The following is a 26,108-nucleotide window of genomic DNA, read 5'->3' as shown; positions in this document are numbered from 1 at the left end:
TTTTAATTTTCTCTGCGCTTGGAGTTTATAAGAATGTTCTAGGCTCTAGATTATTGACACAAGAGTTTCATGGTGAAACACATCTGTTTCAGTGGTAGGTATGAGAAAAGGTAGGTATAAGAAAAGTCTGTTGGAGAAAGTTATGAGAATAGGAGGGACAATTACCGTTAGGCCATTGACTTCCTAGAAGGACCACAGATGGGCATCTGGCATTTCTTCAGCCTCTAGCACTGAGGCTAGTCTTTATGAAGCGCATTTCTCCTGTCCCTGTAGGGCCACTTAGGACTTTTTAAGACTAGTAGACTTTGCCACATAGATTCTTAATATTCACTGGATGTGAATATTACTACACTTAATATTCACTGGATATAGATACACTACACTTAATTTGGTAGTCTCAGTTTGTTGGACTCTAAAACTGTTCTAGGAACTGTCATCTGGCCTCACAGGCTTATTATGAAGCTGTGAAATGCTTTGAAAAGTGTGTATCGCTAAAACAAACGTAATACACATGAGCTCACAACTTTTTTCCGGGAGAGACACACATCTCTCTAGTGTGTAATGCCCGGACTGTTTTCGTCCTCCTGCGTTTCCGCCTGTCCTCTGCTACGGACAGTTACAAACGTGGTCAATAACTGTCCTGGAAGGACGTGATGCCCCCAGCTAAGGACGCACGCAGGTCAGAGATCTAGAAGGCAGAGGGATTTTCGGGGAGGAGCAGGGGCAGGGCATGACCTAGCACCTGGCAGCGCCGCCGATTGGCGCAGGAGAAGGTTGTTCCCTCAGGGCGGCCGCTGATTGGCTGCGGGAAGAAGAGGCATGACGTCCTCAAAAGTTGAGCAAACACCTCCTCCTCCCGGCCCGCATCCCAATTTCGGTTGGGAATTCGGAACCTACCCTCTCCGGAGCTCGGAGGTGGCGGGACCCGTCGGCACCTCAGCGGAGACGAGGTGAGGAGGGCCGCCCGGAGGGGGCTGAGCCGCCGGGCGGTGGGCTCAGCCGGCGAGATGCGCTTGGAGATCGCCCGCGAGCTCCGACTGTCCTCCGAGAGCTGCGGGCGAGCTCTGCCTCTCCCACGCCCTGCGCCGCGGGCCACTCGGCGACTCCGCGCAACTCAGTGGTTTCCCGGACCGGCCGAGGGAGAGGGTGGCGAGCTTTTCGGCCTCCCTTGCGAGCGTTTCCTTTGGAGCGAGGGAGGGCTGTCAGCGCAGTCCTGGAATTTTGAATAGCAAAGGGAAGGGATGGCAATTATTATTATTATTTTTCTCTCTCTTTTTGGCCGGGGAAGCAGGAGCAGTCGTTGGGGAATAAAGGATAGATGTGGAAGCTGCAGAACGAACACCCTGTTAATTCTCGGACTGTATACTTATTTGGGTTGGCTGGCGGCGGGGTGTGGTTGATGGAGATTTTGGGGGGCAGCCCTCTCCCTTAACCCCAGCTTTCTCTGTATGCGGTTGCCGGTCGACTTTTCCAGCTCTGGCCTGCTTAGACAAACTCTGATCACAGACTCTTGAACCTGACCATCTCGGGCTGGTCATTCTCTTTGAGGTGGGGACTCCTCTCACCAACACCCCCTCCCACTCCCCCCCCCCCCCCCCCAGCATACTGCTGTTGCTTGGCTATACTCTAACGGACAAAGAAGATTTAAGAAATTTGGGCACTCAGCAACTCCTGAGACCTTGTGGGGCCTGCGTGTCCAGTGTGAGCACTTAGGCTGGGAAGGGGCACAAGCAGGCGCAGTTCCTCTGCCTGACTGAGTTGCGCTAAATGCCCTAACAACTTCCAGAAGTGATGTGTTTTTCAGACACTGATTTTAGGGGAGTGGGAGTGGGGTGGGCTTGGAGAGAGGAAAGAAGGAAGGGAGAGAGAGCATTCAGTAACCTGAACAAAGGTGGACATTTTTTGATATTGTGGGCCATCAGTTATCAGAATGTGGGGAAGTTGTGGCTATAATTATGCCCATGTAGCTACTCAGGGGACTGAAAGGTCATTTACTCAGGCGGTAACTTTCACATATTTTATGGTAGAAATAAAAAGTTAGCAGGAGCACTTTGCATAGATGCCTCTCTGTCTCTGCGTGTATGTTTTGTCACTTGCACTCTCCCTCTGCCTTTTCCCCATAGATGAGTGAATCCAGGGGTATATGACCTTCTGGCAGTGTAAAGTTTGTGGCCATTCTGCAAAGTGAGTTAGAGGACAAAGATTTAGGCCAATTTGCCCTAGTGATTTTACCACTCTCCAGAAAATCATACTTGTTTTCAGTCTCACTTGTTACTGGTATCAGCATTATCAGAACTTTACTTGGATTTATTTGCAGTGAAGCCCTTTTACCCGCCTCCTCCCCCACTCCCAAGCTTTTAAGCCTTAACAGTCCTTAACAGCTCAGGATTTTGGAAGTGACCTTTGGCATGTGTGCAGTCCTCCTTTAACAGAAAAGTTTTCCAGACAATCCCTTATTAATTATCTTATACAAATAACATTGCATACAGTGGCAAGTATTTTTGGTGAGATCACAAGAAAATTCTATGGAATTAAGAAACTGTACATTTGGCATAGGAAATAACATTACTGTTTTCATTGAGTCTAAGATACCATCCATAATAAAATACATCCCTATTTTAGGGCTAAAATATGAAAAATGTGTTATAAATTTAATGAAATACTGTATTAAAATGCTAAGTTATATATATTTTGAACACCGAGGCCTGAAGGGTAAAATTGAGGAGAGGGCTTACTGGGCTCCATTTTGTTTTCCTTGACAAATGAAAAGAAGGAGGGAGGGGGTCAATGTGGAGCCATTGTGAAGGTTTTACCACACTGTGACAAAGAGAAAGGGAAGGTAGTGTTTTCTGTTAGTGGTGTGCTTGTCCCCCCCTCAAGGAGTAAGCAGGCTTGGAGCCTTCTTCTTTTCTTGACATTTATTAAGTATTAATGGTGTGCAAGATAGTACTCAGTACTTTGTGCATATTGGCTCAGATAAACTTCACAGTAGCCCTCCGAGGTAGATACTAATCTGAATCCATTTTGCAGATGAGGCACAAACAGGCCCAGTTATGTACCAAGGTCACAGAGTAAACATTCATAGTTTAGCAAAAAGACAAATAAGCAGGTAAACTTTTTGGATTAGAGTCCAATTTAAAATTAACTTTGCAGTCCATCTCAATGATACTAAATTTGTGGGCTAAAGACCAGAAGAGTCATGGGTTTTAGAGATCTTTGGATGACTTTGAGTAGCTGCTTGAAAACATGAATATTCTTAGACCAGATTAATTAATATTAGTAGATTCCTCCTGCCCCAAGTCTGCTGGTTTTTTGTTTGTTTTTTAACATATGGTTAACTGTTTTATAAGGAATTTAACATGGAAGCATTAAAAGAATGTACCTATGCAACAGGAAGTGAAAGTCTGGAGGATGGTGTTGCTGCTTGCCCAAGGCTTGTTCTGGCAAGCCTTGGGGTTGGGAGGCATTTGGATTTGTTCTAGGCCATCACCAGGTGTTCTGTTAATTTGGAACCCTTTTGGGCCTCTGGGATTATTATGGTCTGGAAACCAAATATGTATTGTGGGTCACGACTCATGGTGGAGCTGTGGCTTCTGCTCTTGAAGGCAGCTTTTACTTAGATATAATCTTTTATGAATACATCTCACAAAATCTTTGCTTCCTTCATGTGATTTAGGATGGTGGTACAATCAGTGATCATAGTTTATTTCATAGTAACTGAAAGAAAGTGGTGGGGTATGTATGGAATTCTGGGCTTGCTCCATCTATTTATCTATCTATCATCTTTATCTCTAATGACCATTTTCCTTTTCACTTCTGAAAAGGGTAGAAAATACCAAGAACATTTAAAGATGTCCTCCCTGGGGCACATTGTCATGAATACATTGCAAAGATCGATAATTTGTAAATTAAAAGATGTTCTTAAGTCTTTTCCCCATTGAAAGATGGGAAGAGCGGTATGGTGGTATCATAGAGATGTTCTGTTGCTAAGTGCATCCACTCATCGTCCTCCTATCTCAGTGCATGCCTGTGCAATTCACTGTAATACTCCCGTGACTTTTTAGAGTTATTTCAAATTCCTGATTAAAAATGTATACCTTAATTGGATAAACCATAAGTGACTCTTAATCTCACAAAACAAACTGAGGGTTGCTGGGGGGAGGGGGTTTGGGAGAAGGGGGTGGGATTATGGACATTGGGGAGGGTATGTGCTTTGGTGAGTGCTGTGAAGTGTGTAAACCTGGTGATTCACAGACCTGTACCCCTGGGGATAAAAATATATGTTTATAAAAAATAAAAAATTAATAAAAAAACAAAAACAAAAAAATGTATACCTTAAAAAAAATGTATACCTTAGTGCTGTTCTTGGTTTACAAAACATAGAGAAGAATCTTTTAAATTTCATTTTCGTGCTATTTGGAACAGTGGCCTTTTATGTGTTGAAGGAAACATACTGTTTAGAAATTGGCAGGGGAAGTTATTTCCCTCTGCTATGTGACACTTCTCTCTCTACCCTTTATTCCTCTTCTTCTGATCCTCCTCCTTATCTTCCCTAGCTCGCTCTTTGTCTCTTCATCTCCTTTTCTTGCTTTCCCACCTCCTCCTCGCTCATCCTACAAACTGTCCTTAGTACTGACAAGTGATCTCACTAGAACCAGTAGGTAAACCAGGGGTCTTCATGCATTGTTTCACTGAAAGCATTGCCAGAAATATACCTCACATTTACTGCCTGATATTCTTGGAAAGGCCCACAAAATTCAGGACAGGGAAATCTAACACAGCCCACCTAGACATTTCCATGAAATAGACACCCACCATGCTCTAAGAACAGTTAAGAAATCCTCACTGCTGCAGTTTCTTGATGACCTTAGAATGAAATGAATTGTGGGCCTGGAGATTTACCACGTTGAGACCAAATTTCGAAGTTCAAGCAATTACTAACGCAGTAATACCTGATGCAATTAAATCTCTTGTTCTAAGTACCCAGAAACCGAGAATTTACCTTGGCAATGACTCAGGAAGGATTTTCCGTGGCCCATAGGAAAGGGATCGGTAGAAGCACCCCATGCTGGGGAGAGAACTGATCACTTAAAGTCGAGGCCATATGAATCTAATTTATTTCAGAAATGAGCTGGCAGCAGTTAACATACATCAGATCTACATGGTATGGATCTGTAGGCTTTGGCTAAGAGAAAAATCCTGAGTGTTAAATATTAACCCAGGAATCCTGCTTCTACTTAGAAGCAGCAGCTCCAGGCAGATTCCAGTTAAGTTTTTTCACCTGTAAAATGAAAATAGTAATAGTATCTACTGATTAAGGTTTTTGCAAGGAGGAAATGAAATAATGTCTGGAAAGTGTTCAGCATAGTGTTTAGCATGGTGTCTATTGTTATCTTTATTTAAAAACAAAGTTAGAATTATGATTTGAGAATTCCCTACAAAGAGTGAAAGTGAAAGCAGCTTCCCAAAGAAACGAGAGGATCTACTCCCTGCTACGCTTCTTTTCTAGTCTCCATAGAAAGTCTGCCTTTGCCGGGCACCTGGGTGGTAGAGGTGGTTAAGCAGCTGCCTTCGGCTCAGATTATGATCTCCAGGTCTTGGGAGGAGTCCCCAGTTGAGCTCCCAGCTCAGCAGGGAGTCTTCTTCTCCCTCCCCTCTGCCCTCCCTGTCTCTCTTTCTCTCTCTTAAATGAATAATCTTTAAAAAAAAAAAAAAAAAGTCTGCCTTTGCAAATATATATGTGTGTATTATTTGTGTGTATGTGTCTGTGTCTCCACACCATATTCCCTATCCTGGACAAGGGAGGTAGGGAGGAAGAGGTGGGATGATGGTCACTGGGGGAGGTGAGGCAGTGCTTATAAATCAAGTTTGGGCGGAGGAGAGACACCAAATTATCTGAACGTGTTCCCTCATATTGGCTCCAAGAATTGCTGCTAAGAATAGAGGATGCAGGGTCACTTGGTCACCTACGGTATGTGAAATAGAGCCCTGTGGGAAAGATGGGACCATTTCTAGGCTTATCTGTGTGTTAAAAACAAAACAAAACAAAACTCACTTATCTTTGGAATTGGTTTTATTTAAGAACCATTGGGATTTAAGTCCTATGGTATTCTTGCAGTTTTTCCTCTGGTTTGGGGAAGAATGAGTGCTATGGACTTGGGCTTGAGTTTGGGCCTGATATAATCTTTTAAAAACAAAACTGTATAAGGGCACGTGGGTGGCTCTTTTGGTTGAGCCTCTGACTCTTGATTTCTGCTTAAGTCATGATCTCAGGGTGGTGAGATAAAGCTGTGTTGAGCTCTGTGCTGAGTGTGGAGGCTGCTTGGCATTCTCTCTCTCCCTCTGCCCCTCCCCTCTGCTCACGCATGCTCTCTAGCTTTCTTTCTCTCTCTCTCTCAAGACGAATTTTAAAAAACAAAGCTGTATAAAAAAAACAAAAATCAGATAGTGTATATAGCAGTCTTTTACCAGAATATTGCTCATTAGTATTTTGGCCAAGTGAAAGAGCCTGAGCTGCTTTTTTATCAGTGTGTTTGTTTGCTGTGTGCATCATTTTTCTTACTGTCCTTCTTCTTTCTAAAGTCTTCTTAGCTGATCTCCTTGCTGTTTGCTTTGTTCTTTTAGTCTGTTGTGTTGGGACTTGACCTATAAATTTTCTATCTCAAATGGCAAGTAGTTGCTCCCAGAAAATCCACTTGTATATGCCGCTGTTTAGACAGAACTTCCCCATCTGTAAAGTGGGTCTGGTGTAGAGATTGCAATATGATGTAACAGAAATGTGTTCATAAGAATTTTGGTGTATGTTAGTAGTGATTGGTAGGAAATTTCTAGAAGCGTGAAATTCAATTTTTGTATTTTGATGCCAACCTTAAACATAAAAAACTAAGGCTTAGCATTGAAATGATCCAGCAGATTATCCTCTGAAATTATCAAGTATATGTAACCATTTGAAGAGGGACAGACTATTGTTTGATATTTATGCTTTAAAAATCTATATAAATTTGACTCTGTGCTGGCACATAGTAAGCCCCTTGTTTATTCAGTTTCTTGATTGAATAAATGAGTTATGCAATCTGGAGTAGCAGAAAACTGGTTGAGGCAGATCTGGGTTTAATGTAATAGCAGGAGGAAGTGGTATGGAGGGGAAACCCTGAAAAGGGGAGCAGCATGTTTATAGCAACAAAAGGGGGGGGGGCTAGGACAGTGCTGCTTAACCTTTCAACACCTGTTATGGAGAAGCATGTTTGTTTTGTTTTCTTAAATTTCCAATCTGCCAGGACCAATACTTTTCTAAAATTCATTAACATTGAATTACTAGAAAAATGGTCATGTGGTATAGAGGTTTCCAAGAACTCCCTTTCTATTTCTGTGCATTGCTCATCCAGGACCCGTAAAGAGCAGGTCACCGACTGCCAACAGGCTGCCAGACACACTTGGAGTAGCACCAGTTTAGGGAATGGTCTGAGATGAAACTCCAAAGAGGTTGGAGCTGGATTGTCAAAAATCTTGCACACGATTAAAGGATTCCAGCCTTTGTGCCATCAAAATAGGCATAAATTATCTTTTTGTATTTGCATCATAGGTTAACATGCTTAAAACTTTTGTGCTGAATACATGTTTGACGAAACATATTTCAAAAACTCTTTTGGTTTGGCAAATATTGGCTAGTGTCCTATAATTTACTCTGTACATTTTTATTTTGGAAATAACTTCATTTGTGGAAATTTGGGTTTGTTGGGTAAGGGAGCTCTTCACGTCATCCAAGGTTTCCCTCCCCTTTTCTCTATCTTGTTATATCTCAGTTATATCTGAGTTGGTTGGATTTTACAGCAGATTTCTCAGGAGACCAGAAATGATCTGTGAGCCCTCCTGCCTTTGTTGTCCTGTTCTCTTATGATGTCTTTACAGTCAGCAGGTTTTAAGATGCTGCGAGTACAAAGGACCAAACTGGGCAGGCTGGGGCTCAGCTTCTCCAAAGGGCTTCACCACAAAGCGGTGGTGGCCCTGAGGAGGGAGGATGTGAATGCCTGGGAGAGGAGGGCGCCTCTGGCTCCCCGGCACATCAAAGGGATCACCAACCTGGGATACAAAGTCCTAATACAGCCTTCCAATAGGCGAGCCATTCATGACAAGGTAAATATTTCTTATTTTTTAAATATGTGGGAATAAAATGAAAATCAAGGAGCATCCGAGTAAAAATGCAATGTTTATGAAATCAAGGAACATCTGAATAAAAATGAAATGTTTGCCAATGTACTTAAACACCACATGATGATATTCCTTTGTTTTGATTATAATGAGATTTCTAGTTAGAATTTTTACTTGAGTCCAGAATTTAATGAGTTAAGTATTTTTTTTTTTCCACCCTATTCCGTGCTTTCTCCAGGTAAGGGATAGAGGAATTGCCTTTAGAAGGGAGCGATGTCCTTTAGTCATTATGTCCATGTGCAGCCCTGGTTCTGGGACTGGGGAGCCTAAGGCCACTAAGACATTACTACATTTCCTGGGAATAAATCATTCTCCTGCATAACCATCAGACCTAAAAAAAATAGTAATTCCATAATATCATCTCACATAGCCCATTTCAAATTCCCCATTCTCTCAAATGTCTTTATGGTCTTTTATTTTAATTGAGGCTTAATTAAGGTTCATTGCATTTATTGTTATGTCTCTTTAGTTCTTTTAATTTAGATCTGCGCGCCCTTTTGATTTGTTTATTTCTAAGACATTGACTCTTTTTGAAGAGTCCAGACTACTTGACTTGTAGAATGGTCTGCTTTGGGTGTTACTGGCGATTATATTCAGGTTAAAACACTTCTGATACAAATATTTCCCAGGTGGTGCGTGTTCTTTCCACTCTATCACATCAGACACAAAATACCAGGTTGTCCCAAGGTTAGGAATTCGTGGTCACTTGGCTGAGGTAGTTGCCACCAGGTCTCTCCATTCTCTACATACCTTTTTCTGTTTGTAATTACTGAGTCTTCTGCGGAGTGATGTTTTGAGACCTGTGAATCTTGTGTTTGTTTCTCAGCTACCTTTTGCTAAAGATGTTAGAATACGTTGATGATCTTTCCTGAATCATTTTTAACACGGAAGCTTGCGAAGTGATGATTTTCTGACCTTATCACTCTTCTAAGTTTACTTGCTGATTTTCTTCTATAGAAAAGAGATTGCCCTTACTTTTTTTATCTTGCTCTTTTGAGTATCATTATGGCTGTATGGACTTTTTTCATTTAATGTATGATAATCTATTAACCATTTTTTTTTAATGTCCCAGTTATCCCAAATTCGAGATAGAGGGTTCCTTTAAGGGTGCTCCTCTGTCCTTTGGAGCACTTGATCTTTCAGCTTTCTTGTTTCCTGCACCAACAAATGGTCTTAGTCTTACCTTGTGCTTTTTTTGCCCTGCACCTGGGATTAGTCAACTATCTCACCAGGGAGCTCTGATTTCTTTTAGTATATAGAAACCAAGATCTGATATCTGGTGTTAAGTGTGCTTATTTTTACTGAGATATTGTTTCTCTTAGCACTTTTAGTGAATAGAGCTAAGAAATAAGATTACACATACATATAGTATATATTACTTTATATTACTTCATCATGAATCCATACGGATATTTCAAACTAAAATTTTTAACATTGCAGGTTTTTCTTAAAAACACTTAAAATTTTATATTTACATATATTTTCTCCACTAGTGAAAATTTTAATTCTTTATAATATTAAGGCATGCTTTTTGTTTTATCTTGTATTATACATAAAATAGTTTTGGAATCATGATAGCTATTATTATAACTAACAATAAACCTATACATGTTAACAGAGTAGATCTTAAAAGTTCTTATGCAACTGTGCATGGTGACAGATGTTAACTAGATTTATTTTGGCGAACATTTTGCAATACATACAAATATCGATTATTATGTTGTATATGTGAAACTATATAATGTATGTCAATTATACCTCAATAAAAAAAAATAAACCTATTAAATGGAGTTTAGTATTTTTTGAATAAACAAAGTGTTTCTGCTTTTAGAATATATCTCACAAAGAATATTCAGATTGCTGTATTAAAGTTATTTGAGTTATTCTTTCTATATAGTTATATTGCCTATGTGATATTCAGTTGGATTTATATATTTTTTTCTATACATTTTCAAGGTTGCTTTAAATCGTTTTTGATTTAATTATGTTTTTAAGATAAGTGAAACATTTAAAAGTTTCAAATGTTTGAACTATGTAAAATGATGCAATGTAGAAAGTCTTCTTATCTTAATCCCTTACATCCTGTTCCTACCCTCTCCATAGTTTACCATTGTCATTAGTTTCTGACCTATTATTCCTATGTTTCTTTCTGTAAAAATGAGCGTGTGTGTGTGTGTGTGTGTGTGTGTTCTCAGTTTCCCCCTTAGTCTTACATAGAAGGTTGTAAACTATACATACTCTATCTTACCTTGTTTGTTTAGTCAGTGAGATGTCCTGGAACTCACTCCTTGTCTGTTCATGGAGATCTGCTTCATTCTATTTAATGGCTGTGTTTTAATGTCATAATTACTCCGTGATTTGTGATTTATTTAACCAGTCTACTACAAATGGACAAATAGATTGTTTTCAAAGAAACCAGGTATGAATCATATGTTCACTCTTGTAGTATCTGTCCATCTGTAGTTTCCTTTAAAGTAGATTCCTAACTAGATTCATCTTCCTCTTATTCAGCTGCCACTTTTGATGCTCTTTTAATTCTGCCTGGATCATGCTAACCCTTTATTTAGAAGTCTGAAATGACTTCTATTGCCTCCATGTGCTAGATACCCAATCTCAGTTAAATGTGTAAGCCTCAGATTTCCCATTGATTAAATGGCTGTAATAATAATACCTACCTCATGGGAGTTTTAGGAAAATTATATGAGATAATTCCTGAAAACAGCTTAGGAAAGCAACTACTAATTTATTAATAAATGTTGATGATGATTTTAATTTTTTATCCAGTAAAGACCATATTCACCGTAATAGTCTTCTTTTCCAAATTGACTTATCCCTTATGCCCTAAATATCTCCTTACTTTCCTGCCTCCATATTTGTATATATTTCTTCAATTCTTTCTACTGATACTACCACCTTGCATCTCCCATCTCTCCAAATCCTACCTAGCCTTTTAGATTACTTTAAAGTTTCATATTTCCTTGATAATCTCACCCAGGAATTATCTCAGTATCCATTAAACTAATGTATCACTTAGATTCTGCTGTTCATAATTCTTTTGAATTCAGCCTCATTTACTATGCTCCTAACTTCTTTTTACTGTATTTCATGAGCTTCTTTATAGGAAGGATGTTGTCTGCCTTTTTAGTGTGTCTTACCATCTCATCTCTAGCACAGTCTGCTGGATGGAGTGGGGCAGTAATAAATACTAATTGAACCCCCCCCAAAAAAAAAGAAAGAAAAAGAAAAGAAGAAAAGAAAAAAGTAAATATTGCAGATATATGTCTTTCTTTTCAAAATACACCTGAGTAGTAAATTGCTATTTTGCATTTAACATTTCAGTGCATTGTTGATACAAAATATACATTTCACAAATATTTTAAAATCATATGTGCTAGTAGTTATGACACAGTATTCTCTGCTCTTAAATAGGAGTAGGTGGTGAATTTTCTAATTTTTTTTGCTATAAAAGTCAAACTTGTTAAATTGATCTTCGGCAAGAAAGTAAAATACTAGAAGTAGCTATTCTACTATTTGTTCTGATCCATACAGATTTTATGCCTTCAAAAGATTGTGCCTTTAATTGCTACACTTATTTATTAAAGAAAATAAGAATATAACAAATTAGGGAAATAACTTTTAACCAAAATTGCATTCCCAGGAATATGTCAAAGCTGGTGGCATTCTTCAGGAGGATATTTCTGAAGCTTGTCTAATTTTGGGAGTTAAAAGACCCCCAGAGGAAAAATTAATGTCTAAGAAGACTTATGCATTCTTCTCCCACACAATAAAGGCTCAGGAGGCCAATATGGGCTTGCTGGATGAGATTCTGAGACAGGTAATTAGTGACCAGTAATCATAAATGTTAATATAGAAATAGTATTTTTTTCTATCTTTAAATGTCAAGTGGAGTTTTAGTTTCCTTTCAGCATGTAGGAAATACATCATGTTATTCACCTCAGTAGGAAAGGTGATCTGTGAATTAGTGCTTGAATAGTTCTGCTGCTCTTAGGGCTTCTCTGCTGTGCATGTTTGGAATTTAATAAGAGAAACCAAACATTTCATTCCTTTTGTACTGAAATGGAAAAAAAATGATAAAAGTGTTCCCCCCAAATGATTAGCATTTTATAATGCCAATTGGTCAGATACTACCAAGTAGAATTGAGAGCTGAAAAGAGCTTCAGGGATCAAAAAAATCCACTTCCCTCATTTCTCAGATGGAGCCCAGAGAGGTGAAGTGACTAGACTGAGGTTGCACAGCTCTGTAGTGCCAGAACTGGACTGGGAATTATTTTTACATTTATTATCATTCATGAAGGAAGAAATCATTTTTTGAGATATAAGTACTATACAAAAACTCTAAAGTATTAATTCAACAAATACTTAGTGTCTGCATTGTGACTGATCTTCACTGCAGTGGCAATAAAGGAACTCTGTCTTCACAGAGCTTACATTCTAGTGGGAGGAGACAGATGATAAATATATAAATAAGATATCTCATCTGTCACTTGGAGATATGTGTGTTGGACATCAATATAATACAGAAGGAAAAAGGGGGTTTTGGGCAATGTGGGTGGATGATAGTTTAAATAGGACGATCGGGGAGAGCCTCACTGCAAATTTGGCATTGAGCAGAAATTCAAAGGATGTGAAGGATCAAGTCATATCTGTCAGGTAAGAGTTTTCCAAGCGGAGAGCATACTAGTGCAAGGTCCTGTGGGTCTGGCTGAGTGGAGGATTAGTAAATCATGTTCTTAAAGATTTTTTTTTTTTTTAATTTGACAGAGAGACATCACAAGTAGGCAGAGAGGCAGGCAGAGAGAGAGAGAGAGGAGGGAGCAGGCTCCCTGCTGAGCAGAGAACCTGATGCGGGGCTTGATCCCAGGACCCTGAGACCATGACCTGAGCCGAAGGCAGAGGCTTAACCCACTGAGCCACCCAGGCGCCCCAGTAAATCATGTTCTAAAGTGCTTATTCAGCCTGCCGTATGGATAATATTGGAGATGGGAGGAGAAAATTGATAAGATTGTTAGTCTAGACTAGTATGGATACCAGGTTCCAAATGACAGTAGCTTGCACAAGGGAGTGGAAGTGTGGAAGTAGAGATGGTGATACAAAGACTGTATTTTAGAAGTCAGATCCTGCAGAAGTTACAGGTGAAACAAATGTGGAATATGAGAGAAAGAGCAAATGAGAGGAGTCCAGGGTCTTCGCTTGGGCAATTTGAAGGAGTGTCCACAGACTGAGATGATGGTACTGCAAGAGGGAGCAGGCTTGGGTGGGTCCACCAGGAGACAGGAGTCGAGTTTAGGGCTGCTGAGTTTAATTGGTCCATTGGACATCTAAGCAGATTTCAGACTTTAGACATTAGATTTTAAAGAGGGAGCCATTGATAATGAGTTTGTAGCTCCAGGCGACTCCTCCCGATACATATTTGCGGTTGTTAGAGACTTGATGGCATCTAAGACTGGGAGACATGATGAGGGTAGGCAGTAAGTATAGATAGAGAAGTCCAAGGTATAAGCCCTGGGGTAAGAATGCTAGATTAGAGCATTAGAAACTAGACTAGAATCTAAGGATAGGCAGAGGACAGGAGACCTCACAAACTGTAAAAGGAAGGGAGGAAATTGTGTTCTGTATGGGCCTATAGAATACATTCTATCATTTCAAATTTACAAGACCTCTGCTAGTGAATTCCCAGTGGTTTTGAAAAACAAACTCAAAAAGTAATTAATGTAAATAATGCTACAAGAAAAAGGTTTCACCTTAAGCAGATAAACTCCTTTAAAAGTACTTAGGAGGGGCGCCTGGGTGGCTCAATGAGTTGAGCCTCTGCCTTCAGCTCAGGTCAGGGTCTCAGGATCCTGGGATCAGGCCCCACATCAGGGTCTCTGCTCAGTGGGGAGCCTGCTTCCCCCCACCCCCCACCCCGCCCCTGCCTGCCTCTCTGCCTACTAGTGATCTCTATCCATCAAATAAATTAAAAACAAATCTTTTAAAAAAAAATAAATAAAAGTACTTAGGAAGGATTTTCTTTTTTGTTACATGAACTTTTGTTTGTTACAAGAGAACTGAACAAAAACAACTGCTTTTTGGCAGTATTTTGTAACCAGTTACTTAGAGTTGGATGAATAGTAAACATTCTTATATTCAGGCACATGGTAAAAATCATATGCTCTTTGAGGAGATAAAGTGACTATTTAAGACATTCTGTAATTACAGTATATCAGTAGCTTTTAATGTGAGTTAATAAAACATTGCTGAGAGGGAAGATTTCCAAAGACAGAAGAATGTGGTTTCCGTGAAGGTGAGAAAATGAAAAGCAGGTGGCATGTACTACTTTGTAAATGAAGTTTACTTATAAAAGGATGAAGAGAGAACAAAGAGGGAAGGTGGAAGGGAGAGAGAAAATGAGATTTGTGTGTATGGACTTGAGAAGGGGGTGTTGTCATTTTTAAGGTAGGAAGGAGCAGTGTACAAAGGGGTAATGCAGGAAAGCGTGGTCTTGGAAGACATGGGGAAAAGCTGGGATCCAGTTTACAGGGATTAGCCTTGGGAGGGACTTGTTTTCTTTGAGACTAGAAGGAAGGATGTGGGGATGAGTGGACTGTAGATAGATATGTAGATTGTGCTGGCCTAAAACGTAAAGGAAATCATGCCTTTCCAATTTTATTGACCACATTCAGGGGGCATTTATCACCCTACTGGGACCATCTCTAATCACAGACCTATCAGTAGTTTGTGACCCAGCATTTTCTGGATATTTCATGGTGCACCTAATGGTAACTTACAAAGTCAAGATATATTTTATAAGAGGAAGAAATGTGATATATTTATTTTCTCATATATATGCTTTACTCATTGAGATTAAGCTTAGTTGGTCTGGGTGAAAATTTTTTATCCTTTCTTCAGGAAATCCGACTTATTGATTACGAGAAAATGGTGGATCATAGAGGAACACGGGTAGTGGCGTTTGGACAGTGGGCAGGTGTGGCTGGTAGGTATGCTAGGGTTTTTACAGCACCCACTTTTTAAATTTGCCTGGGAAGTAACTGTGTTTTCTTTTTTTCTATGGCTAGAGCAGGGAAGTGTTCATTTCCACCGATAAAAATAAACATGGGGAGGGCGCCTGGGTGGCTCTGCCTTCAGCTCAAGTCATGATCTCAGGGTCCAGGGATAGAATCCCGCATCGGGCTCTCTGCTTGGCAGGGAGCGTGCTTCCCTTCCTCTCTCTCTGCCTGACTCTCTGCCTATTTGTGATCTCTCTCTGTCAAATAAATAAATAAAATCTTTAAAAGAAAAAAAAAATAAACATAGGGATACAGCTAAGGGTGATGAATATTAGGGGAATAAAAAAGTAAATCATTACATATCTTTATTACAAAAGTTAGAAAGAAAAAGCAGGGAAAAGGAGAACAACTATGAATAGGATCTGACTTTGAAGGTAGCTCTATCTGGAAGACTCGGAGAGGTCAGTTTGGTGGTGAGAAGTTGTGGAGGAGAAGAAAAGGGGGGAAAGAGAGGGAAAACATAGAGGGGCAGGAATCAAGAGAAGAAAGGATAAGAACTGGAATTGGGGGGAAAGTCCTCTTGACTTTTGGCTCACTTAGTACTTTGAGCCTTCTTTAGTTGAAGAAACATCACTTCATGTTATAACTCTACATCAGATTAGAATTCGAAGGTCTGTAATTGTTAGAACAAGTAGAAAATTGGTGGAAATATAGAACAGTAAAACACCATCAGCTACTCTGATATAATTGAGGCTTCTTGAGCCACTCACCCAGATGGCCCATAAGAACAAAACAGTTCTTAATAAACATAAAATGTTTTAAATCATAGAGTATGTGCTCTGACTATAATAAAGTTGATGTTGAAATAATAATAGAAAGATACCTAGAAAATTTCCAAGTATTTGGAAGGTAAACAATGTATTTTTGAATAACTGATGAGTCAAGAAGGAATCACAGGAAAATAAGTAAATACGTTGAATTCAATGAAAATTTAAAACAGCATACCAGAATTTATGGGGTGCAGATAAGGTAGTGCTTGGGAGGAAATTTATAACATTTAATGCTTTTATTAGAAATGAAGAATTTAGATCACAAATTAGTGATCTAAACTTCCATCTTATGAAGCAAGAAAATGAAGAAGTAATTAAACCCAAAGCAAATACAAGGAAAAGAATAATAAAGAGGGAAAATCAATGAAATCAGAAGCTAGTTTTTTTTTTTTTTTTCTTTAGCAAATCACTAAAATCAATAGACCTCCAGTTAGGCTGATTAGAAAAATAGAGAAGGCACAATTTACCAATATTAGGAATACAAGAGGGGTCATCACTATATTTCATATAGACATTAAAAGGGAAAGAAAATATTATGAATAGGCTAATAAATTTGACAGTGTTGATCAAATAGACAAATCCTTGAAAGATGAAAATGACCAAAACCAACTCAAGAAATAAAAAACTTGAATATCAATATACATAAGAAATTCTACTCATAGGCTTTTATCAAGAGAAATGAATTACTTTTTTTTACAAAGACTTATTTCTAGTAGCTTCATTCTAATAGTGTAAAAATAATCCAAATGTCTATCAGCAGAAGAATGGATAAATAAGTTGTGATATACCCATAAAATGGAAGCTCCTTGTCAATAAAAAGAAGTAAACTACTGAATAAATACTGAAACTACACTGAATTATGTATGAATCTCAAAAACATGCTGAGTAAAAGCAGACACATAAAAAAAGTATATACTAATAATTTCACTTATATGAAACTGTAGAATTAACTACTCTGTACAGAGAGAAGTAAAACGAGTACTTTTCTGGGGCAAAGAGCTGGAGAGGATTGACTGGGGTGATGGAAATATTGTATATCTCAGTTATGTTGGTGGTAATACGGGTGCATACATATGTTCACGGTTATCAAACCATGCACTTTAAATTGGTGCATTTTGTTGAATATAAATTACTCTTTTAAAAGTTGACTTCAGGGGTGCCTGGGTGGCTCAGTGGGTTAAAGCCTCTGCCTTCGGCTCAGGTCATGATCCCAGGGTCCTGGGATCGAGCCCCGCATCAGGCTGTCCACTCCGCGGAGAGCCTGCTTCCTACTCTCTCCCTTTCTACCTGCCTTTCTGCCTACTTGTGATCTCTGTCTGTCAAATAAATAAATAAAATCTTTAAAAAAAAAAAGTTGACTTCAGAAAAAAGATCAAAGAACATTTGGAAGGGATACAGAGAAGGAAAGTTCTGTTCCTAAAAAGAAGAAGAGGAGAATGGATGCTGAGGTCTTTGCTGTGGGTATGCTGAGTTTTAACTATTTGAGTCCAAACTGAGAAATTCGTTAAGATAGTTGATCAGGTCTTGAAATAAAATAACCTGTGTTAGAGATACAGACTTGGGGTCATCAGTGTATACAGAATACTTGAAATTTAGGACTGGATAAAATTAGCTAAGGAAAAAAAATATAGGGATTGAAGAGAGTAGGTCCCTGGACAGAATCTTGAGGCCAGCTAATTTTTAAAAAGGACCTTAAGGAAAGGGCAGAGAATACAGAAAGAAATGGGCATGGGAAGAGGTACCTATAGAAATGTAGGATGAAAATTTTCAAGTTAGGGATCCTTGGGGAAGTGAGGGTTCCACGTTGCCAGATACCACTGACAGGTAAGTCAAGATCTGACAGTTGTTCCCTGAGTTTAGCTATTTAGATAACTAAAATTGCCAATGGCAGTCATAAGGTCAGTGCTGACATTGTATTTGTTTGTTCATTAGTTTTGGTTTGAGAGGAATCTAAGTGTCTTTAAATGTTGATAAGAGTGAGCCAGTATATTGTGCTAAGACAACTAACTCAATCAGAGAAAGACAAGTATATGATCTCACTGATATGAAGAATTTGAGAAACAAGACAGAGGATCATAGTGGAAGGAGGGAAAAATGAAACAAGATGAAAACAGAGAGGGAGACAAACCGTAAGAGACTCTTAATCTCAGGCAACAAACTGAAGGTTGCTGGAGGGGAGGGGGTTGGAAGGGATGGGGTGGCTGGCTGATGGACACTGGGGAAGGTATGTACTATGGTGAGGCTGTGCATTGTGTAGGACTGATGAATCACAGACCTGTACCCCTGAAACAAATAATACAGTGTATGCTAATTTAAACAGTAAGCCAATAAGGAAGGACAGTGAAAGGAATAATTTCCAAAGTGAATTCCTTAGAGAAGGAATGGGATCGAGCCCCGCATGGAATTTGGAGCAAAGGTGGAGAGAATAACCTTGGAAAAGAAGAAGGACACTTTTCATTTGCCAGGGTTGAAAGTGGAAGGGACTAGACAGGGATGTGCTCTCGATGGCAGACGATGGAGGGGACGGATACGGTGACCACTGGGGCCCCTTCCAAATCCACGGTGCTGCGGTCTGTGCTTCATCAGAGCACCGAGCAGGTTGCAGAGAGGGGGAGAGCAGCTTCAACCCCTGACTGATGGCTTTTCTGTTGGTCTGATTCTGCAATAGGGATGATCAACATTTTACACGGAATGGGGCTAAGGCTCCTCGCTTTGGGACATCACACACCTTTTATGGTGAGATGTGTATTTTGTTCATTTTTTGGAAAATGTGTATCATTTTTTGGACAATGTCTCAGGCAGTTGACTGATTTAATTCCTGTGTGTTTGCCTGCAGCACATTGGCATGGCCCATAACTACAGGAACAGCAGCCAGGCCGTGCAAGCTGTCCGCGATGCTGGCTATGAAATATCTCTGGGTTTGATGCCAAAGTCGATAGGGCCTTTAACATTTGTGTTCACAGGGACTGGTAATGTATCTAAGGTAACTTCTTCGATGTTTCTAAGGAAGTCTTTCTGGAAAGCAGCCCGAACTCTGAAACTAGCCCAAGGAATGTGAACATTTTTGGTCATCTCAGAGCCTTGCTTCTGGATGAGTAGGCGTTCTGTTTTGGGTACTTTTTTTTTTTACCTAGGTAACCTTTCCCCAGTATAGAGCAGTAATGGTCCAAACTTAACTTTCTTTGCTGTCGTTTGACTCCAACCTGTCACAGTATTTGAACACTTTTTCTTTCTAAAGAAATAAATAATTGTTAGTGGTACATAGGTCTGTTCTTAAGGTGATCTCTTTTACCTTCATCACAGAGATAGCCAGAAATTTGGAAGTGAGCACTGGATGTAAATTTTAAAAAATGATTTGAAGTTTCGCCCAGAAGATTTTAGGAAGCTTAATACAGGATCAGAATTCATACTTTTTCTTCCTTCTGGGATGGTTTTGAGAAGGCGATTGTGATCCTGCAGGGATCTTCTCTCAATGAAAACATATTACTAATAGGACATCACTCTTTGTATTATACTGTGAGATAGGCATCTGATTTTTTTCAGAGGAAATACAGTTTTGTCACTTGAAATAGCTCTGCAATGAAACAAAAAGTAAATAGAAATATTTTATTGTGCCCTCATTTTTAAACACCTTTGTGTCTACTCTGAGTAACTTTAGTTAAAAAAAAAAAATGAAAGCTCCTTCCAATGGATGCTGTTCCTACTGGAATAAAAGTTGGTTTGTAGGCTGTGTGAAAGAAGCTTATCTGTACTTCTGTGTTGCACACTTCGTCTCTGGGCAGGACAAATGGAGCTAATAATTGTGGGAAAAGTGAATTGGAATCTTTGCAGGAAAACATGTTGGCTTCTTTCCTATTGATTTTTAGATTTTTACTCATGCATTATTTACAGGGAGCCCAAGAAATCTTCAATGAGTTGCCTTGTGAATATGTGGAACCACATGAATTAAAAGAAGTTTCCCAAAATGGAGGTAAGGGGAGGGGAATGACTGTATGTATCTTTTACTGTTTTTAACAGTTTCTGTGTTATAATACTTTATCACCATAAATCTTTATCATTTGTCACCTACTTTACTAATTTCTTTCTCCTCTCCAAGACCTGAGAAAAGTGTATGGGACGGTGTTAAGTCGCCATCATCATCTTGTCAGGAAAACAGATGGTGTGTATGATCCTGTAGAGTATGACAAATACCCTGAGCACTACATAAGTCGTTTTAATACTGACGTGAGTATCACACTCAGCTTCTCACTTCGTTGCTCCTAATATGCTATAGTTAGGCTGTGTTCAAGGAGAGAGATTACTAATGTATATAGTGGTTTTCAGTTCCCCATATTGACTTGTGAATCCTTTGGGTTGGCCTTAGAAGTTGTTGGCTTTTATTGATGTTGGGAGCGGGCTTTACTTAGTGGTTTTGCTGGGTATGCCCTTAGTTTCAATATCTTTATTTCTGCTTCAGGTCTGCATGTGCCCAATAACTCTAAATCATTTCCTGTGGAATACTCTTTTCTGTATTTACCTTGGACTGGTCAGTGCAATTGGCAAAGCACAATGTCTATGAGGTTTCATCTCAACCTAGGGTCATCCCTTCTATGGACACAAATTGCAGTCATAACCTCAGACAGTTGTCTTGGAATCCATGGCATTGATTACAGAGGACTAGAGTGAAACAGCACAGTTACATAAGCACAGGCCTGTCCCCATGGTACAGAAAGTTTCCTATAATACAGAACCTTCTGATGGGGACATACTGGCTGTATCTTCTAAGAAGAAAAATGTATGTATGTAGGAGTCACTGTGAAGTCATCCTCAAAATCAGCAAACCAAAAAATAAAAAGTTCAAAATAAAAAGTTCAGAAATACGTTTGAACAGTAAGATAGCAGATTCTGGTATGAAATACAGCTGTTATGGCATGTAGAACATGTCGTAGAGAAGGACTTTTACCTATAGCTTGAGAATGCTTGAGATGTTTGGGAAAGAAAAATTATGAAACTAGTTTCAGACTGAAAAATTAAAAATCTAGTACATTCTTGGGGCACCTGGGTGGCTCAGTGGATTAAGCTGCTGCCTTCAGCTCAGGTCATGATCTCAGTGTCCTGGGATCGAGCCCCACATTGGGCTCTTTGCTCGGTGGGGAGCCTGCTTCTCTCTCTCTCTCTGCCTGCCTCTCTGCCTGCCTCTCTTCCTACTTGTGATCTCTCTCTCTGTCAAATAAATAAATAACATCTTTAAAAAAAAAAAAATCTAGTACATTCCCATCCCTTGTTGTTCCCCCAGTCACAGAAATATTGGTGATTGGATGCCTCCTAAAATTTATAATGACCTAGTTACCATGTATACATGTGTGTAGCACGTTTGTCCATGGAGCTTATAGATGTTATCTGACTCAGTCCTCACAGCATTCCTTTGAGGAATGGGGTACATGTTATCCCAGTCTGGCAGGTAAGGAAAATAGAGACCGGAGAAGTTGAAGTAGCATGATGTAGATCACACTACTGGTGGTTGAGCTGGAAGTAGAGGGCTAGGTCACTTGATTCTGTCCTTCTCCTTTTCTTGGCCGTGCACTACCTTAGGAAACAGAAATATTAATATATCTATGCTCATAGACTTATCTTTCATGGAGTAATTCTACACTGAAATCTGGGTGGGTATTTATTGTCCTCACCTCACAGAATGACCACTGATGTGGCAAATAATAAAGTCAGTTTGAAGTAATATTAAATTATTTCTCATGAACTTTACTGATAGCTCTCTTTCAGCCTGCTGCTTTGAAATTTGCCATTGCCTATCTTGTTCAAGTCGGCACTTGCTTTACAGATTGCACCCTATACAACTTGTTTAATTAACGGAATCTACTGGGAGCAAAACACCCCTCGTCTGCTAACTCGCCAAGATGTCCAGACTCTCTTGGTTCCAGGCAAGTCCTCTGTTGCCGGTGTGGAAGGCTGCCCTGCATTACCACACAAGTAAGGACTTTACTTCAGTAAGGATGGCAGTTTTCAGCAGCAGAGCCCACTCTTAGGGTATCATCTACAGGGGATTCACATACACAGGACTTGACTGTTAAAGACTAGTGGTCTGCTTTATTTCACTCAATTTCTTTGCTGCATTTGACAGTTCACCTTCCTTCTTCTTAAAACTCTCTTCTCAACTCTACATGAAGCTCAAAGGTAAACTCCTTAGAAAGATCTTCTATGTCCCTGTCCCCATCTCTCTCTAGTCTGTTACTTTCCCCCCCCCGAAATTCATGATTATTTATTTTCTTATGTTTATTATTTTTTTCCCTCCCGTTAAAATTTAATCTTAAGGATAGGGGTCCTATTTATTTTGGCGACAAGTACCCAGTACATTGCCCGACATACAGTTTGTATTCAAATAATTATTAAATGTTGAATTACATAATTAGTCAATAAATAAATCAATTAATCACAGTAAATTGTGAATACCTCATCTACCTGGCACTCTGCTAAGCTAAAGTATAGAGAAAAAATATGATTGCTACCCTCAGGCATGCAGCTGGCATGATGTAAATGCCAAGGGAATACTTAGGAGCAATAAATAGCTCAAGAATTTAGAAGAAAGTAGGAACATTGGGTTCAGCAAAGCCTTGAAAGGAAAGACTGAGGAGAAAGAGAATTAATTGCAGGTGGATAGGATTGATGCTTGATAAGTATGGAACCACCAAAGCACAATTTAAGACACAGCGAGTCTAACAGTCTAGCTCTAGTGCAGGGTTTATAAAGGCAAGTGGTAGTTGGAGGTTGGGCAGGACATTTTTGGTCAACCACTAAAGGATTTAAAAAGCTGGGCTGAGATTTCTGTTCATAATTCTGGAGATTTATGTGGCTAGATAGGCACAGAATTATGTGGTTAGATAGGCACAGACCTATCCCCATGATACAAAAAGTCACCTACAATTCCAAACCTTCTGATGGGACACACTGGCCTCACCTTGTATGAAGAACAATGTATTTGTGTGTTCTGTAGTCTTCGGTCATGCAAAGTCCCCCTCAGAATAAGCCTTGTGCCACTAAGCAGGGTGGAGGTAGTGTAATCAAACCTTCATAAATTATTTAGAGTTGGCTGAATAGGTTAATTTTAACGAGGTTGTTTCTTATGATTTCTCTAGGGATGGGGTTTTCCACTTTGATTTCCTTTTTTCTTCACCTGCTCTTCTTTTTCTTCTTACTTTTGTGTATGGATACTAAAACTTGTATTGGGAAGATTGTCCATATCCTAGAAGAATACAGTATCCTGAACAGTGAACTGTAGGAAAAAGAACTGAAGAGCCCAGGAAATATTTGGCTCCCACACTGAAAGTTGTTCAAGGACCTTTCATTTTCATTCATCTTTAATCTTGTTGAGAAGTTCCATGCTCTATCTGAGTATTCATGTTATTTTCAGACTTGTGGCGATATGTGACATTTCAGCTGACACAGGAGGATCTATAGAGTTTATGACTGAATGTACGACAATAGAACATCCCTTTTGTATGTATGATGCAGACCAGCATATCATTCATGACAGGTGAGTTTGCTAAGGCTGCAGATCACAAGAGGTAGATGGTAATACATCACTTAACCTTGATGTAGTAGTTTAAAATCTCAATGTTTTACATTTTTATGATGGCTATACAAATATCCAGAGCTTTGCTCAAATATATTTAAAAATATGGTAGGAAAAACTACATGCAAATTCAAATACTTAAAAACATGTAAATTATATTTAAATGGGAGATGGGTGGCTGAAGAAAGTCTTGCTTATTTTCTTTTATACTTTGGTACACAATTATAAATTATTATGAAACACATAATGGAGTGGACACCTGGAAAAGTTAGAGCTTACAAATAACATTTTATACATCTGAATAAAGCGAATTGCTTCTCCTAGTGTTGAAGGTTCTGGGATTCTGATGTGTTCCATTGACAATTTGCCAGCACAGCTTCCGATTGAAGCTACAGAATACTTTGGAGACATGCTTTACCCTTACGTTGAAGAAATGGTAAGCTGACTGGTAGCATCCACAATTCTGTGGCTTTAAATAGAACTGTGGAGGGATCTTGGGAATGTTCTGGTCTCCAATACCTAAGAAATCTGCTGTAAAATGAAATGCCAGCCCTCCTTCAAAAGTTTTTATAGACATTCATTTATATATTCTGCTTACTTGTCTTATGGGAAATATGATTATATAACTGCCTTCATGATTAATTATAATTGAATTTATCTCTCATTATGCATATTTTATTAAGAATGTTCATGACATTGAGATAAGATTTCCTTTTTTTCAATCTTCTGCTGTCTAGGTCAATTCATGTTAGAACATTCTTACTGTGCTGTGATGAACAGATTTGAAAAATCAGAAATACAGAAAATTTTATTGGATGTTTGTCACTAATGCTTAGTAAAGTGACAGCTTTTGTTCTGGTCCTGTATTTTTCATTGTGATCAGTGATTGACTGCCAAAAGACTGTGTTATCTAAATGCTATTTCATTTGCCAGAAATAAGTGTTCTTATTTCAGTATTTATGTTAGGCATACTCTTCTCTTTCTGTGCTGAGAATTTCTATCTTTTCATACACTTTGAGTGTACTGTTCTTTATCATATGGACAGAGTTAGAAAAGTCTCTTTATAGTCTTTGCATCATATTTCCAAAATTCCATGTCAGCTTGGGGTTGAGCCTTATGGATTGTCTTTTTCCTTAAAAATGGGTCTGATCATAGTTTTCTGGTTTTTTCCAGTTGCATAATTTGAGATTGTATCCTGGATGATGTGAATAGTTACGCTGTGGAGATTCTAGATTGTTACATTTTCCTGGAAGGGGTTGATTCTCTTTTTTTAATTAGCAGAGGTTAGACTTAGACTAGTTAGACTTAAATTGAACACTTTGCCTCATCTAAGGTTGGGGGTAGCTCAAATAAAAATTCAGTTCTTTCATCTTTACCTGGGTTGCTTACCTACACACACTCAGTTTGGGGGTTATCCAGAGATTTAAACAGAGTTCACATGAAAGTTGGGCTTTGCTTTTTCTGAGTCTGCCCTTTCTGGCATTTTCCACTCACATTCTGGAGGCTGTGGTTGCTCTAGGTTCTCTTCCTGCCATACCCATGAAAGGTCATGCCAGATGCTAGACTCATCTCTTTGGGTTTTCTTCCCCAGAATTATGGTGGAGCAAGTCTTTTTTACCTTATTTTTAAAAAATTTTAATTCCAGTAGTTTCAGGTATGCAATATAGTGATTCAACAATCCTGTACATTACTCAGTGCTCATCGTGAAAAGTGTACCCTTATTCCCCATCACCTGTTTCACACATCGCTCTACCCACCTCCCCTCTGGTAACCATCTGTTTATTCTCTATAGTTAAGAGTCTCTTTTTTTTCTTTGTTCCTTTGTTCTGTATCTTTAATTGCCCATATGAGGAAAATCATATGGTATTTGTTTTTCTCTGACTGACTTCTTTTGCTTAGCACTGTATACACTCTAGCTCCATTCATGTTGTTGCAAATGACAAGATTCCATTTTTCATGGGTGAATAATATTCCATTGTGTGTGTGTGTGTGTGTATATGAGTGTACACACACACACACACACACACATATCTGTTTATACCACATCTTCTTTATCCATTCATCTATTGATGGATACTTGGGCTGCTTCCATGATTTGGCTATGGTAAATAATGCTGCAATAAACATAGGGGTACATATACCTTTTCTAATTGGTATTTCCATATTCTTTGGGTAAGTACCCAGTAGTGGAATTGCTGGATCATATGGTGGTTCTATTTTCAGTTTTTTGAGGAACCTCCATGTAGTTTTCCATAGCAAGTGTACCATTTTGCATTCCTACCAGCAGTACAAGAGGATTCCTTTTTCTCTGTATCCTCTCCTGCACTTGTTGTTTCTTGTATTTTTTATTTTAGCCATTCTGTTGGGTGTGAGGTACTGTTTCATTGTCATTTTGATTTGCATTTGCCAGATGACTGATGCTGAGCATCTTTTCATGTGCCTGTTTGCTATTTGTATGTCTTCTTTTGGAGAAATGTCTGTTCAAGTCTTCTGCCCATT

At 39.1% G+C, this 26,108-nt stretch overlaps 1 protein-coding gene across 3 annotated transcripts in view; it reads left to right on the top strand.

Moving 5' to 3' along the window:
* The first annotated feature begins 823 nt into the window (after window positions 1-823).
* The window catches only part of AASS (aminoadipate-semialdehyde synthase), a 52,173-nt gene continuing 26,888 nt past the window's right edge, over window positions 824-26,108 (top strand). Inside the window, exons 1-11 of one of the 3 annotated variants that reach the window (XM_059171696.1) lie at window positions 824-950; window positions 7,909-8,133; window positions 11,867-12,043; window positions 15,118-15,202; window positions 18,714-18,781; window positions 18,882-19,028; window positions 19,937-20,015; window positions 20,142-20,269; window positions 21,861-22,009; window positions 23,448-23,570; window positions 23,934-24,045. In XM_059171696.1, coding sequence (XP_059027679.1) covers window positions 7,924-8,133; window positions 11,867-12,043; window positions 15,118-15,202; window positions 18,714-18,781; window positions 18,882-19,028; window positions 19,937-20,015; window positions 20,142-20,269; window positions 21,861-22,009; window positions 23,448-23,570; window positions 23,934-24,045 — 1,278 coding nt within the window. In that variant the 5' untranslated portion in view covers window positions 824-950; window positions 7,909-7,923. Of the gene's footprint in view, window positions 951-7,908; window positions 8,134-10,469; window positions 10,628-10,680; window positions 11,470-11,866; window positions 12,044-15,117; window positions 15,203-18,713; window positions 18,782-18,881; window positions 19,029-19,936; window positions 20,016-20,141; window positions 20,270-21,860; window positions 22,010-23,447; window positions 23,571-23,933; window positions 24,046-26,108 lie in introns of those variants that run through there. The other 2 variants (XM_059171697.1, XM_059171698.1) reach the window with 2 other exon arrangements.

The sequence above is a fragment of the Mustela lutreola genome, chromosome 4, assembly GCF_030435805.1.
Source record: "Mustela lutreola isolate mMusLut2 chromosome 4, mMusLut2.pri, whole genome shotgun sequence".
Taxonomy (NCBI): Eukaryota; Metazoa; Chordata; class Mammalia; order Carnivora; family Mustelidae; genus Mustela; species Mustela lutreola.
The sequence above is the reverse complement of the archived record's forward strand: the minus strand, read 5'-3'. Positions and strand labels throughout refer to the sequence as shown.